At 38.6% G+C, this 19,167-nt stretch overlaps 1 protein-coding gene across 4 annotated transcripts in view; it reads left to right on the forward strand.

The window, feature by feature from the left end:
* Nucleotides 1–19,167, forward strand: part of LOC109419430 (kelch-like protein 18) — a 386,574-nt gene that overhangs the window by 184,576 nt on the left and 182,831 nt on the right. For all 4 annotated transcript variants that reach the window (XM_062858821.1, XM_062858820.1, XM_062858819.1 and 1 more), the window contains exon 11: nt 2,195–2,267. In XM_062858821.1, the coding sequence (XP_062714805.1) occupies nt 2,195–2,267 (73 nt within the window). The remainder of the gene's footprint in view (nt 1–2,194; nt 2,268–19,167) is intronic.

Here is a 19,167-nt window from a genome sequence, read left to right on the forward strand (position 1 = left end):
ACTTTACGGCGAACCCAGCATCCAGAAGGTGGCCAAAGCCGGAAGGATACGTTGGGCAGGGCATGTTGCAAGAATGCCGGACAACAACCCTGCAAAGCTGGTGTTTGCAACGGATCCGGTTGGCACAAGAAGGCGTGGAGCGCAGAGAGCACGATGGGCGGACCAGGTGGAGCGTGACTTGGCGAGCATTGGGCGCGACCGAGGATGGAGAGCGGCAGCCACAAACCGAGTATTGTGGCGTACTATTGTTGATTATGTCTTGTCTTAATGATGTTGAACAAATAAATGTATGTATGTATGCAGTTGTCACTCAAGCAAAGCAGCAATAAACAACAATTTAGCGACAATACGACATACACGGAGAGACGAAACTACCCAAAAGTGAGTTCTTTCCACCCAACTTCGGAGTTGCGTGCGTCAAACCAATTTTGAGTTGATGGAAACGATGTTTTTGTTGGGTTGTTCCCGCTTGCTTCCATGTGAAAAAAATACCTAATTTTAAGTTTTTTCCACCCAACCGAAATTTTGACTAGGTTGTATTCACTCAAATTTGAGTACTGTGCTAGAAACTCAGTTTTGGCTTGACGCACGGAACTGCAAAAGTTGGGCTGTTTCTCTCTTCACTCTCTGACAAAAACAGAAAGAGCGCATGAAAAGGGAGATGAAAAAGAACTTAAAATTGAGTTTAAAAGTACCTAATTTTGAGTTTTTTAGTTTCTCCGTGTATGTTTAATACAAACGGTATTGTGGTTTATGTTTTATATGTAGTTAAGAATCGAGAGAAAGATACGATAACACAAATAACTAAAATATGTTTCAGTTTGTCAGCTCGAACCACAAGACAAAGTGTTTTCAGCTATGCGGGTGGGCATCAAATCATTGTGAATCAACCATTTCAAGCACTTACCAAGAATATCTTCAAAGTTTGAGAGGACCATATAAAAAGTTATATTGAACAGACAAAATTTCTGTTCGTGAGGAGAAACACGCATTCAAGCAGAAACATAATTTTAATCATGATCATGAATCTTTTGGAACAACAAAAATAATGCTTTAGAATAGTAATATCATTTGTTGATGCAATAATTCATTTTGCGTTGAATCAAAATGTATTTTATTCATTAGTAAGATATATTGCTGTGTGCGTTCAAGATGCAAACGGTGCCCAAATGCGCTCCAACCGCGGTAAAACAGTGATACCAAAGGTAACTTAGCAACCATAGTCAAAACCACCGCCAACCTAGGATTCAAAAGCTCCCACTGACATCGGGTTACTTGTTAGAAAATCTTACCGCATTTGGTGCTCCCGCATTTGATATTTGCATTTCGAATGCACATATCAATATTTATTTATTTTGTGCATTAAAAAAAGAAAAAAAAGCTGAAAATATTTTTATATGCAAGTTTTTTTTTTCTTACGATGTGATGCAGAAAGGTTCTTTCTATAATATGGGATATGTTCTGGAAGCAAATATATTAAAAATGAGCTGAAAAATAATCGAGAATATGTAAAATCAAAATTACCTGTTATGATCCACTTGCCGGTAGGTACTCGTGTTTTCGAGTGCAGATTCTTAGAATCAATCCTGTAAGTGTAATAATTGAAGGCAATCGCTCACCGAAGTTCTTGAAATAGTTCTCCGCTGCACAATTGTTTTCGGTGCATCCTCACTTCTGTCGTTTAGTTTCAAAAACAAAATGGCGATGCCACATTAGTATTATTTCAAAAGAAGAGCTCTGATATACTAATTAACTTCTTCGAAGACACTATTCATGTAAAATCAATTTTTCATGCCGAAAATTATTTCACTCACGTAATTGGGCCTTAGGAAACATGTAATAGACTAGTATGTAATATACTAAATTACATTTATCGTACGAATAATCATAATTTTGGTCTAACTTCAATAAGGCTGAAGTAAATATTTGATTTGTTTTATAACAACGCCACTCTCCTTAAAAATTGAAGTGCCTCTATGCTTACTATCACGATAACTTTTTTAACGTCAAGTCACAGTTTAGAAAAAGTTGAAAACACATTTTTCAAAGTGTGTATATTTTTCTACTACAAAGCGTTTTTTGTTTTGAATTTTTGTTTCTTACTTATCTCCCGTTGAGAGACCATAAAAATAATAATTCAGTCTATCTAAATTTGAAATATTTATGAGTTATTTTTATTTTTTTATTCACATAGGTTCGATCAATGCTAAATCGTAGATGTAGGCTTGGAGTTGCTACACTTGGAGGTAAATTGTATGCTTGTGGAGGTAAGTTCTAATAAAAACTTGTTTCTTGTGGGAGATTGATTCTGTGAAATGGCCAATATTTTGAGAATTGGCTTCTTTAGCAGTGTTGAGATAATTCCATATTCTGAATCTGCATGCAAAACTGAGCCGAAATCCAAATTTTCATGTATTGTGGTGCCCGGGAACCTATTTAAAAATCAATTTGAAGTTTGTATGGGAGCGATTTGTCGAATCACCCCTCGTCGCATTTTGTACTGGGTGGAGCTGTCAAACAGTTGCCCAGCTGTCAAAAGGTGATTTAAAAAAATCTCTTTGAAATTGATTTTAGGTACCAAAATAAAGTTCTAAAAAATCTGAAAAAAATCAAAGTGGCTCAGAAAAAGGTGCTCTTTCGTATAAAATCGAAAAATCGATACATTTTTCTTAATTTAAAAACCCAATTGATGTACTGCCGTCGGACGCATAAATGTCACATGTTGCATTTCGACATTTTTGAGGTTTTTATGTCAAACGTTACATTTTGATACGTGTTTTTGAAATATTTTGTCAACATATGAATTTGTATATATTTCGATAGTTGAATTGTGTTGAAGTTAATCAAATGCGACAATAGCCAAAGTTTATTTTGCAACTTCAAATGTGTTTTTCTATTGTAACATGTGACATTTATGCATCCGAAAACAGAGAAAGCATTCTGCAAACCACCATAGTGGTTTCGTAGCGCGGCGTCACGAACACTAATGCAAATCCACTGGTTGAAAATATGCCTATTTGATTTTGCCGCGAACAGTTGATTTTTATTTACTATTTTCAACCAGTAATTGAGGTAGTGTTCGTGTAATACAACGTGTATGTACATTAGACTGTCCCAAAAAAAAATCGATGTACGAAAAGTCAAGATGCTCAACCCTTAAGCACAGACAAACAGTCTGTGTGTCTGTGATTCTATACTCTCTGTAACCGTTCGGTTCCAAATTTTCCCAAATTTCTCCCCCTTAATTAGACCCTGTAATAAATGAACGCACACACTCCCTGCACTGAAATAAATTTTGTTGTCGTTTCCACCGAATCCATGGTAGAATTAAGAACTGTACCAACAATTTTCAACCGAATGCAAAATTCTGTTAATTGTACTGAAACATTGTCAATATTACCATGCGTGTATTACTGTTGACTAAAAACATTCTTGGTTCTACTATTTGGGCATTGTAATTTCGACCATGTAGACTTGAATGTTGCGCGTCTTAGATAAACATGGTCAAATATACAATGTCAAAATAGTAACATCAAGAATATTTTTAGTCAATGGTACTTCATGCATGGTAATATTGACAATGTTTCAGTACAATTAACAGAATTTTGCATTCGGTTGAAAATTGTTGGTGCAGTTCTTAATTTTACCATGGATTCGGTGGAAACAACAACCAAATTTATTTCAGTGTGCATGCCGTGTCCATGAAATGCGTCCAAACTCGAGCAGTTTGAGCTCGAGCAAAACCAGGCCCCCGACACGGCCTATATCAATGCATTGGAATTATGGTAGACAGGATGTCCTGGGCGCTAATAAATAGCGCCCACTGTCAAATGCGAAAACATCAACAACTTTTTGTTTAACGTTTATTTTGGTTTTTTGATCAATTTTTAAAATCAATTTTTGCACCTCAAATGATCACAAAACTCGCATTAGTATTGCTGACTGCACCCCAAATTGGACTGACACAATAGTGTGCACACACTTTCAAAGTGTGATTGCAGCGCAGGACCACATCGGATCGAGTTGGGGTCTTCGGTGCACTTATTCCTTATAAATCAAGGAATAAGTGCACCGAAGACGTCGAGGCGATCCGAGGCAATTGTGCACTTCTATCACACTTTTTAGGCGTACCAAAAATAGTGTGATAGTCCAATTTGGGGTGCAGTCAGCAATATTAATGTACGGGAAGAGGAGCACGCGATTAGTTGGCCGGGGTTCTGCTAAACCGAACTAAGCGCCAAAAAGTTTATTCCGAGATAATTAAGATTAAAGTTCAACAACTCACAATTAAACAACAGCTAAGATAATTTGAAACTTTTCCGCACACATGTAACTTACAAGCCTTTATTACCCATCAGAGATGAAGAATACATGTAAATTATTTGAAATTATTGATATAATTACATTTAATTTCTCAGTACTTTGCACTCAGTTCACTCTGGCTGAACAAAAACATTGGAATATGGTTTATAGTTCAGTGTGGCTGATTGTGTTTCTTTGTTTCAGAGAAAACCAGTCGGATTGTGACAAAAAATCTCGATTTTTCGATATCACTCACAATCTTGAACATGAATCAGAGAGGACGCGTATAGTATAGTAGCACGGAGGTCTCAAAATAGTTTGTAATGTGAACGGCTGAAGCCCTCCCAGCTCAGCAATTGCCACCCATGTTTTTTTTTCATAGGCCATGCATTGTGCAGTCACAGAGCAAGAGTGATTATGTCAAATGATGTCTTTGCATGTCCTGAGGTCCTGAGATGTGAAAGTGGAGCAATTTGTGTACTTCAAATTTATACTGGTCGAAGAAAACCATGAAAATGTTCTTCCAAAGTGAACCAAAACAAATTTCAAAAATACGAAAGAGATTCGAACTTGGTTCATTTGAGTGATAACCAAGCGCGTTACCTCTAGGTCATTTTACTTAGCTGAAGGTCAGTCGTTAAGTCAGAATCAAGTTCTAAACATTCTTCTCAAGAATGGTTTTCGTGAAAACGCCATTTTTCGATCAGCCAAAGCAAACCAACTGTTTGATTTTTTTCAACCTTTATTATTCTTTTTATTCTTGTTGTTCAATGACGGCTCCTGTGTTAAAGTATCAGTATAAGGTGTATCGACATAACGCAGGTATTCAAAACCAGTTGATTTTTGAATGGTTGAGAATAAATTGATGATTCTTTAATGCAGTGGATTTGGTTCACTCTGGCTGAATGTGATTTGCAAAAACGGCGATCAGGTTCATCGAGACAACATTAGATCCTTCAACACCCGTATTTCTAATTACGTGTTCAATTCTCTCACAGATTGTTACTATGAGTCGGTTAGAAGTTAGAAATCTGACGGCGATGAGGAAAACTTGAAATGTGCATCATCTAGATCAATACTAAAATATGTCGCTGATTCTCTGAAATGGTTTACAGTTCACTCTGGCTGGGTGGAATTTCATTTTTTGTATGCTCTGCCAAACAGAAATTTTGAATTTACTCCACGAAGAGCTGTAAGAATTACTGGATTTTTACACTGAAGGTAGATCATCATATTCTTCATCCAGTGGAGAAGAAAACTCATTTTTTCAAAAAATGGTCTTTGGTTCGGTTTAGCAGAACACCGACCAGTTGAATAAAGCAACCCAACAAACACGCCATGTGGCGGTGCATTTCGTGTGTGGCCCACAACATTAAACAAAGCAGCGTTTGTTGATTACACGCTCATTTCAATTTACACGAATATGAGTATAAATCAGTAAGATGTTGGCTACGATAAAATCTATTGATGCCAGGGGCCTGAGCAAAACAAACCACATCCCTGTAAGTTTTCGCCTCGCCCCATAGATGGTGCTCAACTACAACAGGATGCGCAAACATATAATCATGATCATAAATGCATGTGAAACGCTGGCTTTTCTTATAAAAACCAAATGTAAATTGGGGAATTTCTCTTAATTGTTAGTGATCCTCGAACAGAATAGTAGTAGCGCGCGTGAATAATTTGTAGTTTTAGGTGAATTTCGTGTGATGTACTTATTTATTGGTGAACGTTTTTTTTTTAATTATTGGTGTTTTATTTCTCAAATTAGGATCCATTTGTTCGGCAAACAGCCACGTTAAATGTTAAAATGTGGGTTAGTAAAATGTAAAAAGTAATAGTACGGACGGTTAATGTTGAAATGTGGTAGTACGGTTGGTAGTGTAATAAATAGTACAAAAATTAAACTTAAAAGCTAACTAATTGTTAATATTATAGTAAAATCTACTACACAAAGAACAAACAATAGAACAATAAACGAAAAACAACGTGTTAGCTGAAACATTAGAATAACTAGCCACAGAAGTCCAATGTCACGACTGTTCGTGTGACTAACATCTAGTTTGCCACGCCCTTACAGCGTCACTAGCGGTACTAGAAGTGTCAAATAAATTTTATTTACCAAAACAAAAGATTCTCTACCAGATGGACACTTCAAACAATCAATTAATACAATTAAAGTCATCTATATAATTAAATAAGAAAAGTGACTACAGCACCATTGGAGTTCTAGTATATTTCTATTGCTGAAACAAAACAAGAAAAAGGTACAAGACAATGAGTGAAGTTAGAGGTTAGGTACAGTGACGTCATAGGGTACTAATCCGTGATGACCAGGCCCACACTTGGGACCTTTTTCTTTCCGTCTCTTTTCTGAGTCTCCGATAGTGCTTGGTGCCGTGAATGTGTGTGGTGGAAGTGCGTGCAAGTTGCTCTGTTCAGGAGGCGATCCCGAACTCGACCCGGTATTCCGAGGAGTAGCTCCGTGCCGCCATTGTTCTTGGCCGCGCGATTAGGCACTTTCAACGCAGCCCGCCTTTCTGCAGCCGTCATCTTCCCACACCTGCACGAGCCGTCGAGCACCAACACCGACAATAGCCCGGCCTTTCCGCAGTCGACATGCGTCTTTCGAACACCCCTTCGACGTTTCCGACGCCTGCTTCTACGACCAGCATCGATTGTCGATCCACGATCGGCTCACCAGCCACCCGCTACACCAGCACCGAATATCCGGAACACTGAAGTACCAAATCTGCATGCAAGTACCCATTATGTGACGTCACTAAATAAAATTGTAAAATGTATCTCAGGTGTAGCGCATTTAAAAAAGAGCCTCCAAAAATTGAAATCCGTTCACCATTTTATGTTTGTGTCGTTCTCCGGGTTTGCAAAGGAATCCCAAGCCTCGCTTGGGCCGCCGCAAAGGAGAGATTTTCGCGGCCATCCCCAGCCCCGTATAGTCCAACATTTAAACCGCCGTGCTGCGCTGCTCCCGTTGCAGGGAGCTCTAGAAGGTCCGTACGTTTTCAAAGTGGAGAAACGCGAAACTCGGGTTACCTCGCGTATGACGATAGCCACCTCATCAAGTTTCAACGTGGTGAAACATTGAACCCCTACCCAGCTGATCGTGAATCATCTCGTAATTGGACGACCGGACCGCCGGCAAAGCCATCTGTAAATAACCACTGTGCGTCGTGCTCCTGTCAGGGTTTTTAGATGAATCGACGCAATCGGTGGATGAAGAATGCAGTTCAAATTTATCTAATTTGACACACTCCACGGAGGAAGTTGCAGACAATCCAGCAGCGCCTGGTAATATACCACTAATTTTAAGCAATATTGTTCAACTTAACGAATTACCAACAACTTTTTCAAAAACAAATGCTTTTGAGATTCTAGTTTATTGTCAGAATTTCAATCGCATGAGAAGCGCAAAAAAAGTAAACGAAATTCACAAACAAATCTTGAGTTCATCCTTCTCGATTGTTTTGGGTACTGAAACCAGTTGGAATGATAGCGTTAAAAGTGAAGAAGTTTTTGGTAACGATTTTAATGTTTTTAGAGATGATCGAGATTTAAATCTTACCCAAAGGATGTCTGGTGGCGGTGTTTTAGTTTCTATATCCACAAAATTTAACTCTGAGCTGATTGTTTCTACTAAATTTAAAGAATTCGATCACGTTTGGGTTAAAAAACAAATCGCCGGCGAAACTCATGTTTTTGCATCGGTATATTTTCCACCTGATCAAGCTTGCAAATCATCATATGAATTGTTCTTCCATACTGCTGAAGAAATTATTTCACGATTTCCTCCGGAAATCAGGGTTCATATTTATGGTGATTTTAATCAACGCGATGCAGATTTCATATGTGACTCTGAAAACGAAAGTATTTTACTTCCTGTTGTAGGTGAAAATAAAACGCTACAGTTGATTTTCGAAAAAAACTGCTTGTTTAGGTTTGAACCAAATCAATCATGTAAAGAATCAGCAGAATCGATTTTTAGACTTTTTATTGACCAATATTTTTGAGGACTTCTGTGTGGAAGAAGCTTCCTCTCCATTATGGAAAAATGAGGTGTTCCACACCGCCATAGAGTACTCCGTATTTGTCCATATGAATGAAAACTCAAATAACTGTGATTATGAGGAAGTCTATGATTATAATAAAGCCAATTATGACAACATTAGATTTAAACTCAATAAAACCAATTGGCAATCTGTTTTTAAAGATCAAGATATAGAATATGCTGTTGAGGTATTTTATAGCATTTTGACGGAAATAATTCATTCGGAAGTTCCATTGAAGAGAAAACGACGAAATCATGGTTCTAAAAATCCAATCTGGTTCAACAGGCATATTATTAACATGAAGAATCGGAAACAGAAGGCTCATAAAGTTTATCGACGACACAAAAATCAAGAAAACCTTGAAAAGTATTTATTTATTTGCAACCAACTCAATCTAGCCATTTCCACTGCACTTGAAGAATATAACATAAAAACCGAAAATGAAATAAAATCGTGCCCCAAAAATTTCTTCATTTATGCTAAAACTAAGTTAAAGTCAAGCCATTTTCCATCAAAAATGTCATTCGATGATGAAGTAGGAGAAAATCCCGATGAAATTTGCAATCTTTTGCGGTCTATTTTCAAGAAACTTATAGTACATTTTCGGATTCTGATCGTGACTATGAATACTTCTCTCATTTTCCTTTTTTTTAAATAATCTTTATTAGTATCTCAATCATTTTTTACATTCTTCAACTTAATCTAGGTGTTCTATGTATTATAACACACTATCATCCTAATTTGGTGAAATAAATTTAAGCTATTATCAATACTAATTAATAACATATTACATTTCATTTGCTGCCACCAGTTAAGATTTTTTGCAGGCTTTATTTTTCACCTGCGTGTCAGAAATACATTTTTTCAACTTATCCTAACCCTAACCTAACTTAAACTAATTATACAAAGAACTAATCGTAGCAATAGAAGACTGCAACGATTTTTGACGAAAGTTGGCTATGATTTTAGTTGACATCTGTTCCAATGTTTCAACTTCAGAATCATTTTCAAAATTTTATTTCTAATTTTTTCAATCCTCTGAAGTTGCTTCTTTCTGGTATTGCAACAGCTCGACCATATTGGGACAGCGTACAACATGGCCGGTCTGAAAATTTGTTTATAAATAAAAAATTTGTTTTTGCGACAAAGTTTTGATTTTCTATTAATAAGTGGGTATAAACACTTAATGTATTTATTGCACTTAGTTTGAATACTTTCTATGTGGTTTTTAAAAGTTAAGTTTTTATCTAGTAAGAGCCCTAGATACTTAACTTCTTCAGACCAATTTATTGGAGTTCCCCTCATAGTGACAACATGTCTACTTGAGGGTTTCAAATAAAGAGCTCTTGGCTTATGTGGGAATATGATAAGTTGAGTTTTGGAAGCATTTGGAGAAATCTTCCATTTTTGCAAATAAGAAGAAAAAATTTCTAAACTTTTTTGCAATCTACTACAAATGACACGCAAATAACGATTTTTGACATCCCTGTGGCAAATCAGGTAAGTCGGAGGTAAAAATATTGTATAAGATTGGTTCTAGTATGCTGCCTTGTGGAACACCAGCTCTTACAGGTAATCTATCTGACTTGGAATTTTGATAGTTTACCTGAAGTGTTCGATCCGATAAATAGTTTTGAATAATTTTAATAATATATAGTGGAAAATTAAAATGTTTCAATTTTACGATCAAGCCTTCGTGCCAAACACTATCGAATGCTTTTTCTATGTCAAGAAGTGCTACACCAGTGGAGTAACCTTCAGATTTATTGGAACGAATGAAATTCGTTACCCGTAAAAGTTGATGAGTAGTCGAATGACCATGGCGGAATCCGAACTGCTCATTGGCAAAAATGGAATTTTCATCAATATGAATCATCATTCTATTTAAAATAAGTTTTTCAAAAAGTTTACTGATAGACGACAGTAAGCTAATTGGACGATAACTAGAAGCTTCGGCAGGATTTTTGTCAGGCTTCAAGACCTATACTGAAATTATGCGCACTTTCAAACTGTTTGGCAAGTTTTTGTGCTTTTTTCAGAATTAGTTAATAATATTTTGTTATCCTCTTTCAGCGCAGGAATAGGCTTCTGAGGCTTTTTCAAAATTTTTGTCAATTTCCAAAACGGCTTAGAGCCGGGGTTTAATTGAGAAATTTTATTTGCAAAATTTTTGTTTCTCAATTCGGTGAAACGTTTTTTAATTTCCTTCTGAAGATCCTGCCAGATTACTTTCAAAGCAGGATCTCGAGTTCGTTGGAATTGTCTTCTTCTCACGTTTTTAAGACGGATCAGAAGTTTCAGATCGTCGTCAATAATAACTGAGTTGAATTTGACTTCACACTTTGGTATTGATGCGCTTCTAGCTTCGACTATAGTACTAGTCAAAGTTTCGAGGGCATTGTCAATATCAAAATGTGTTTCCAATGAAACATTAACATCTAAATGGCTATCGAGATTATTCCACGAACGGTGTTTCGCATTAAAATCACCAATTATGAAAAATTTGGTCCTGTTGCGAGTTAATTTTCGCAAATCAGATTTAAGAAAATCTATTTGCTGGCCAGTGCATTGAAAAGGCAAGTAGGCCGCAATGAAAGTATGTTTACCAAAGTTTGTTTCAACAGAAACACCCAAAGTTTCAAAAACTTTGGTTTCGAATGATGAAAAAAATTGGTGCTTGATGCGCCTGTCAACGATGATAGCAACTCCACCACATGCTCCATCTAGGCGATCATTTCTATAAATAAAATAGTTTGGGTTTCGTTTGATTGAAGACCCAGGTTTTAGATAAGTTTCAGTAATAACTGCAATATGCACATTATTAACTGTTAAAAAATGGAATAGCTCATCCTCTTTACCATTTAGAGAACGAGCATTCCAATTTAAAATGTTCAAAAATTTATTTGGATCCATTACCAAAACGTAATCCAATTACTATTTTATTTGTAAATTTAGCTCCAACCTGGACTGCTTCAGCCATAGTTTGAGTTTTGAACATTGCATCAATCATTTGTTGCAATTGTTCAGATAAAAAGTCAAAATCGGAAGCAGACATGCCTGAATCACGTGCATTTTCCGAATTTGATGTTTGGTGATAGGAATTATTTGAATTTTGCTTACCCGCAGCTACATGGGCATAGGTAGCTCGATTCGTTTGAACAAAATTAGAAATATTACTCACTCCACTACTGGAGGGTAGATTATTCGCTCGAAGGTTTGTTTGGTGGTTAACTACCTCTGACGAATAGGTAAGAGCGGTATGAAAATTATTCAACCGATCGTTGATGGAAGAATTTGTGTTGTTAGAAATTCTACCTGCAGAGTTTCGGGTACGACTAGCGTTCCCATTCATCTGCCGGGCACGTGATTCGACAACTTTTTTGCGGATAGGGCAATCCCAAAAGTTTGACTTATGGTTGCCACCGCAATTCGTACATTTAAACTTTCTGGTATCTTTCCTTACCGGACAGTCAACCTTGGCGTGAGAAAAACCTCCACAAATCATGCATTTAGCATCCATGTGGCAATGTTTCGTTCCGTGCCCCCAACCTTGGCACTGACGGCACTGAGTTGGGTTCTGGAAATTTCCCCCAGGCTTACGAAAATGTTCCCATGTCACTTGGACAAGAAACATTTTCTTCGCCTTTTCCAAATATTTCAAGTTATTTAGATCACTTTTGTTGAAGTGAACTAAATAAAATTCTTGAGAGATACCCTGCCGAGGATTCTCAGAGCGGGTTCTCTTTTTCATTTTTATTACTTGGACTGGAGTGAACCCAAGTAATAAGTTGAGTTCAGTTTTGATCTCATCAGGTGATTTGTCATCACTAGAGAGACCTTTTAATACGACTTTGAAAAAGCGTGCAGACCTGTCGTCGTATGTGAAAAATTTATGCTTCTTCTCAGTAAGGTACTTGAGAAGAAGATCCCGATCTTTCAGGGTTTCCGGCAAAACGCGGCAGTCTCCTTTCCTGGCAATTTGGAAGGAAACCTTGATTCCCCTTATGGAGTTCAGGATCTCCTGCCTAAAACCAGCAAATTCACAGACGCTGACCACGATTGGCGGCACCCGTTGTTTTTTGAAGTACCTGGGCTGCTGTTCCGAAAAATTGCTCAGCGTTTCATAAGGATAACTCATTTCAACGAAATTTTCATCCGAAACAATTGTTTTAGTAGAAGGAAGCGGAGAAGCTGAAAGTTCTCCTTTCCTTCTAATTTTGCCACGTTTAGCGACAGTTTTGAAACCGACTTTTTTGGAAGGAAGCGGTGAATTCAAGGATTCACCCTTGCTTTTGTTCGATAATGCAACCATGATTTAATTAGAAGCGACCTTACAGGAGGTTTTTTCCCTAATCGGTGTCCAAGTAGGATTACCACCGTTTAACGGAATTTGACTTCCGTAAACGGGTCCAACGAATAATCGAAGGCACGGGTCCAGGCAAGGATCGAAAAGGAATCAGTAGGTATAAATTTAGCGCTGAAAAGTGCTATTGTGGGTAGCACTGAGAAGTACTGTTGAATTGCTTTAGGTGGTAAAACTTCCTGCAGCAGAGAGAGCTTACGTCCGCACAGCACAAGAGTACGATGCGAACTGACTCTCTCATTTTCCTGATTTTACCAACAATATTGGAATCAATCAAATCATGTTACAGGACATTCTAAGTGGTCTAAAAGGCTTAGATCCAAACAAAGGTCCAGGACCAGATGGAATTCCGCCGGTTCTTTTGAAAAACTTGGCAACTGAATTTGCGGCACCACTATTTTGGCTTTACAATATGTCGCTTGAAAGTGGAAAGTTTCCGCAAGGTTGGAAAAAATCTTTCCTTATACCCATCTATAAATCTGGTAAAAAATCTAACGTTCGTAATTATCGTGGAATTGCTATTATCTTATGCATACCAAAACTATTCGAATCTATTAGAAAAACAAAAGTGCGTTTAATCAAATAAAACAAAGAATAACTAATGCGCAACACGGATTTTTCAAAGGTCGTTCAACTACGACAAACTTGTTAGAATTTGTTAATTACACCTTATGTGCAATGGACGGAGGTAACTATGTTGAATCACTTTACACCGATTTTAGTAAAGCGTTCGACAAACTAGACATTCCAATGTTGATTTTCAAGCTTGATAAAATGGGAATCGAGTCAAAATTTCTGAAATGGATCGAATCCTATTTAACTGACCGTTTACAGATTGTAAGATTTGATGGAAAAAAAAAAATATCAAAACCTATCAAAGTATCATCGGGAGTTCCTCAAGGCTCACATTTAGGACCTTTGCTTTTTATATTGTTTGTAAACGATATCACGTATATTCTTAAGCACATCAAGATCCTCATATATGCTGACGATATCAAACTTTTTATGGAAATAAAAAATGTAGTAGACAGAGAATGTTTTTTAAGAGAAATTGGCTTCAACTTTCAGGACCCATGCACAATAAAAACATTATACGTTGCTTATGTAAGATCAGTTCTAGAATACTAATTCCTTGAGAAACCATAGAATCTATAAGTGAAAATGTAGTCTACGTTATTGTTTGACGAAATAAATAAATAAATAAATATGTTTTCCTGGATCACTGTCATAGGAGTTTTACCCCCCCCCCTTTTAGATGATTTGTTTGCTAATTCTCCGTAGTAAAACCTCAATGGGCAGGATTCCATTTAGTTATTGCTCCTGCTAGATTAGGCCATTCATGACATGTGTATAGGGGTGAATGAAATGCCATCAACGATCCTGTAGATTTCCCCATCCAACGAGCTTCCGAGTCACAACTCCGCCAGACAATTTTCTGACGAAACCTCTGATATACGTTTATTTCTGGAGCTTTATAATACCCAGGCAAGGTCAGTTCTCCAGACCATTGACCTTTTATCGGACAACGACATTTTATTGACGGTGGGGACTACAATCTGTCAGAGCTTAACTGGCATTTTGATGTAGACATCAATGGATACGTTCCTACCAACGCATCTACCGAGCATGATTTTGCACTGGTGGAGGATTTGTTTTCTGCGGGGCTACAGCAAATTAACAGTTGCGTTAATGCCAATGAGACTCCTAGATCTAGCATTTTCTAATCTACCCGAAAACCTTGATTTGTTGGCCCCGTCGGTACCGCTATTGCCAGTTGATTCGCATCAACTTGTTGTGCCGTTTGTTGTGCTGCTGGATGTTCGCTGTCATACACTGACAACACCATCTGATTCAGGAAGGAAATGCAATTTTGATTTTCGTAACTGCAACTTTGAGAACTTGGACAACGTTTTCTCTACGATTGAGTGGGATTTAGTAGTAGGCTCCGCGGTGGATGAGTTGCTCTCGAACTTTCATTTCAAACTACACGAAGTTTTTCAAGAGCATGTACTTCGTAAGCGACCAGCGTCAAACTCGGATTTCACTAAACCATGGTGGTCTACCTGGTCTCCAGACTTGCGAAATCTACGAAATATTCTTCGGATGCTACGAAATCGATATTTCAAGTCCAAGTCTGAGCTCGATAAAATTCAACTTCGAGAGATGTAGAATACGTACAAAAACCTTTTTGAATCCACGTACGAGAATTACATGTCCATGGTTCAGACAAATGTGAAAAAGAACCCATCGCTCTTTTGGAACTTTGTGTGGCTGACCAACCGCATTCCCACCAACGTACGTTATGCTGGCTCTACTGCTGTTACTAATTCAGACGCAGCTGAATTATTTGCAGAATTCTTCGAAAGCGTGTTCACGAAAGTGTCTCCTGTGCCGCGTGCGCATAGGTTTCAAGATGTGCCATCGTACGATATTTCGATCCCTGAACTGCAATTTTCTGTTGAGGATGTGCTAATCGCTCTCAAAGAACTAGACGTCAACAAAGGTCCTGGCGCCGACGATTTACCTCCACTACTGCTCAAAAAATGTGCATCTACGCTTGTATACCCAATCACGGCCAACTTCAATAAGTCGCTTCTGGAGCGGAAATTCCCAACTGCTTGGAAAACTGCGATAATTGTTCCGATTCATAAGTCTGGTAGCCAAAACGTTGACGAAAACTATAGAGGGGTATCAATACTAGTTGTCTCAGTAAAGTTTTCGAAAAACTGATTCATAAAATGAAGTATCATGCTACGTCATCAATCATCTCCGAGTTTCAACATGGCTTCGTAAAAAATCGATCAACTACTTCCAACCTGATGTGCTACGTCACGGCAGTTTCGAGAGCAATGGAGTCACATCACAATTAATCTGGCAACACTGTCCAATCGTTATTTGTTTGTTTTTATTTCACCGGTTTGAACCCTTTTTAAGCTGTAACTAAGTGCTATAAATCTCTCGTATAAGTTCGAGCTAACTTTTTACCGCCCCTTCGATTCGTAAACGTAAAATACAGTGCCTAGTCGCCATCCTTATTGCGATTCGGAACAACTTTTCGTCGCATAGCGAGTGGTGCAGCTGCTGCTGTTTATTTGCTGTTTAAGCTAAGTTTCCTGTTGCCAAGTAGAGCGCTCAAGTAAAATTTCACCTTTTTCCGTAAGTAATTTTGACATTTGTTTAACTGACAGCGTTTTAACGAAACGATGCTGTAAGAAGGGTGTGAAGAAAAAGGCACCAGGTTGTTTACGATTTGGACTTGGAGAAATTTCGTTCGTTTCCTCAGGAAATGTTATTGAAATTAAAATGTACTTTTTCGCGCGCGTGTGGGGAAAATGATTCAATTTAAAATTTTTGGGTGGGCTTCTGGGGAAAATCCAGATAGTGAGATTCCAACGGAGTTATGAAGCTTTCCAAAGAAAATACTGATTAGAGACATTGCGCTGGAATTCTGGGGAACTTTTAATGGTATTTAATGGCGTTCGGACTACGGCGGAAGGAATTCTGCTGGGACTCTGGCGGTTACTTTATGGAGTTGTTGAAGAAATACTGGGACAAAGCTTCACGGGAAATTTTATGAAGATTCACGAAGCATTCTTTGTGATGAATCTTCTGGCATTCCGTACGAAGGTTTTTCTCTGGGATTTCGCAGAGAAAATCCATCCTCCAGCAACTTCTTCCGGGATTCCTCCAGATTCTCCTTCTAGATCTCCTCTAGGAGTAAATTTGTGGGTTCCACCTATAGTTTCTTCTGGTATTACTCCAGGATTTTCTTTTAAGATTACACCAGGAGTGGCATCAGTGAGATTTCTCCAATAACTCCTCCAAAGATTCCTCCAGAAATTGGTCCAAAAATTCCTCCGGAATCCCTCCGGAGGTTTCTTCTAAGATTCCTCCAGAAATTACTACCAGAATTCCTCCGGAGATTCCTTCAGAAATTCCTCCGGAGATTTCTTCAGAAAATTCCTTCGGAATTCCTCCGAGGACTCCTCCAAGAATTCCTCCAGGAATTTCTCCGAGGATTCTTCCAGGAATTAATCCGAGGATTCTGCCAGGAATTCCTCCGAGGATTCCTCGGAAGAATCTCGGGAGGGGGTCCTGAAGGAATCTACTAAGAAATTCCTGGAGGAATCACCAAAGAAATTACTGCAGGAATTGAGGAATTGCTGGAGGAATCTCCGGAGGAATTCCTGAAGGATTCTTCGAAGTAATTCCTGGATGAACCTCCAGAGAAATTCCAGGAAGAATCCCCGGAGGTATTTCTTGATGAGGAATTCCTGGAGGAATCTTTGGAGGCATTCCTGGAGGAATCTCCGGAGGAATTCCTGAAGGAATCTTCGAAGGAATGCCTGGAGGAATCTCCGATGGAATTGTGGAGCCTCGTAGCCATGCGGTTAGGGTCACCAAGCTTCTAACCGCAGCATGCTATGGGATGAGGGTTCGATTCCCGCTCCGGGCGATGAAACTTTTCGTGAGAATAGTTTCTTCTCCGTATCCATACTGGTGCATGCTCCGTGTGTCCGTTGTCTAGTGTTAAGTTTTATTCAGTCTGTGCAGCCTTTGGCTGAATACGGTGCCCGCGTCTTTTTTTTTTAATTACTGCAGGAATCTTTGAGAGAGTTCTTGGAGAAATCTCCGAAGGAATTTGCGGAGGAATCTCCGAAAGAATTCCCGGAGGAATCTCCAGAGAAATTCCCGGATGAATTATTGGAAAAATCTTAGAAGGAATTTCTGGAAGAATCTCCGGACGAATTCCTGGAGGAATCTCCGGAGGAATTCCTCCGGAATCTCTGGAGAAATTATTGGAGAAATCTCAGAAGGAATTTCTGGAGGAATCTCCGGAGGATATCCTGGAGCCATCTCCGGAGGAATTCCTGAAGGAATCTACGAATGAATGCCTGGAGGAATCTCCGAAGAAATTACTGCACGAATCATTGAGGGAATTCTTAGAGGAATCTCCGGAGGAATTTCCGGAGGAATCTTCGGAGGAATTTCCGGAGGAATTCCCGAAGAAATCTCTGGAGGATTTCCCGGAGAAATGTCTGGAAGGATTTCCGGAGGAATCTACGAAGTTTTATTGGGGGTTTCCTGGAAGAAGAACCTGATAATTTTTGGATGATTTCTCCGGAGGAATTCCTGAAGGAATCTACGAATGAATGCCTGGAGGAATCTCCGAAGAAATTACTGCACGAATCATTGAGGGAATTCTTAGAGGAATCTCCGGAGGAATTTCCGGAGGAATCTTCGGAGGAATTTCCAGAGGAATTCCCGAAGAAATCTCTGGAGGATTTCCCGGAGAAATGTCTGGAAGGATTTCCGGAGGAATCTCCGAAGTTTTATTGGGGGTTTCCTGGAAGAAGAACCTGATAATTTTTGGATGATTTCCCGGGGGAATCCCTGGAGGAATCTCCGGAACACTCCTTGAGGAGTTCCCGGGGAACTCCTGGAGGAATTCTCAGGAAACTCCTGGAGGAATTTCCGGGGAACTCCCACGGGAATATCCGGGAAAATCCGGAAGAATTCTTGATAATCTCCTGGAGTAAGAACTGGAGGAGAACTTCTGGATAAATTTCCGTGAACTCCTGGGGGACATTCTAGAGGAAGTATCGGAAAAGTCCTGAGAGAACTCTTTTAGGAATTTTCGAGAACTAGAAAACCTCAAATTTCTTTTGATAGAGCAAAACAGAGCAGCAAGAGCAATGCTGCAGATTCTCACATAATTCCTTTCTTTCAGGAAACAAACATATTTACCGAGCTGGAGTTGTTCTGAAATTAACCGCAGGATATCCGCGCTCATTGTGTTTTGCCGCAGCGGCATACTTGCGGATTTTTTAGTACGTACCGCAGTGCTTCCGCATTTTGTTGCCGAACCCATTGCGTTTTCCGCTTCAAACTGATGTTGTTTCTTGAGTTCTTTCCTTGTCATTTTTTATTTATTTGACGTCAATCAAATAAATAAATAAATAAAATATTTGACGCTGTGTACTACATGCTTAAGGCCCCCGTGTACTAACAGCTTAATGCACCCTGATGTCTTTGGTGCGAAAGAAGAAACAAAAACGAAAGAGAAATGCCATTTTAACTCACGGAATAATACATCGACATATTACTGCGGTAAAATAGAAAAAATCCAACGGGGTTGCGGTGGTTTCGACCGCCGCAGTCGTTCCGCAAACGTCAAAAGTGCTCGGTTCACGCTAAAAATCTCTCACTCACTTGGTTGCCATAAAATTCAAAAATAATGAAAATTGTTTCATTTATGGTTTATGTAATCGCAATTGTTGCCACAACATATAACTTATTTCTAAACTATATTAGGTGTAGTTTTAGCACATTAATATGCAGCTGTACGCCATTAAACATAATTTAGATTTTCAACTATTTATTTTTGTTTCAAGGTTGTGTGCATACTTTTTGAAGTGTGCAGCAGTTTGA

Source organism: Aedes albopictus, chromosome 3 (genome assembly GCF_035046485.1).
Source record: "Aedes albopictus strain Foshan chromosome 3, AalbF5, whole genome shotgun sequence".
NCBI classification, from domain to species: Eukaryota; Metazoa; Arthropoda; class Insecta; order Diptera; family Culicidae; genus Aedes; species Aedes albopictus.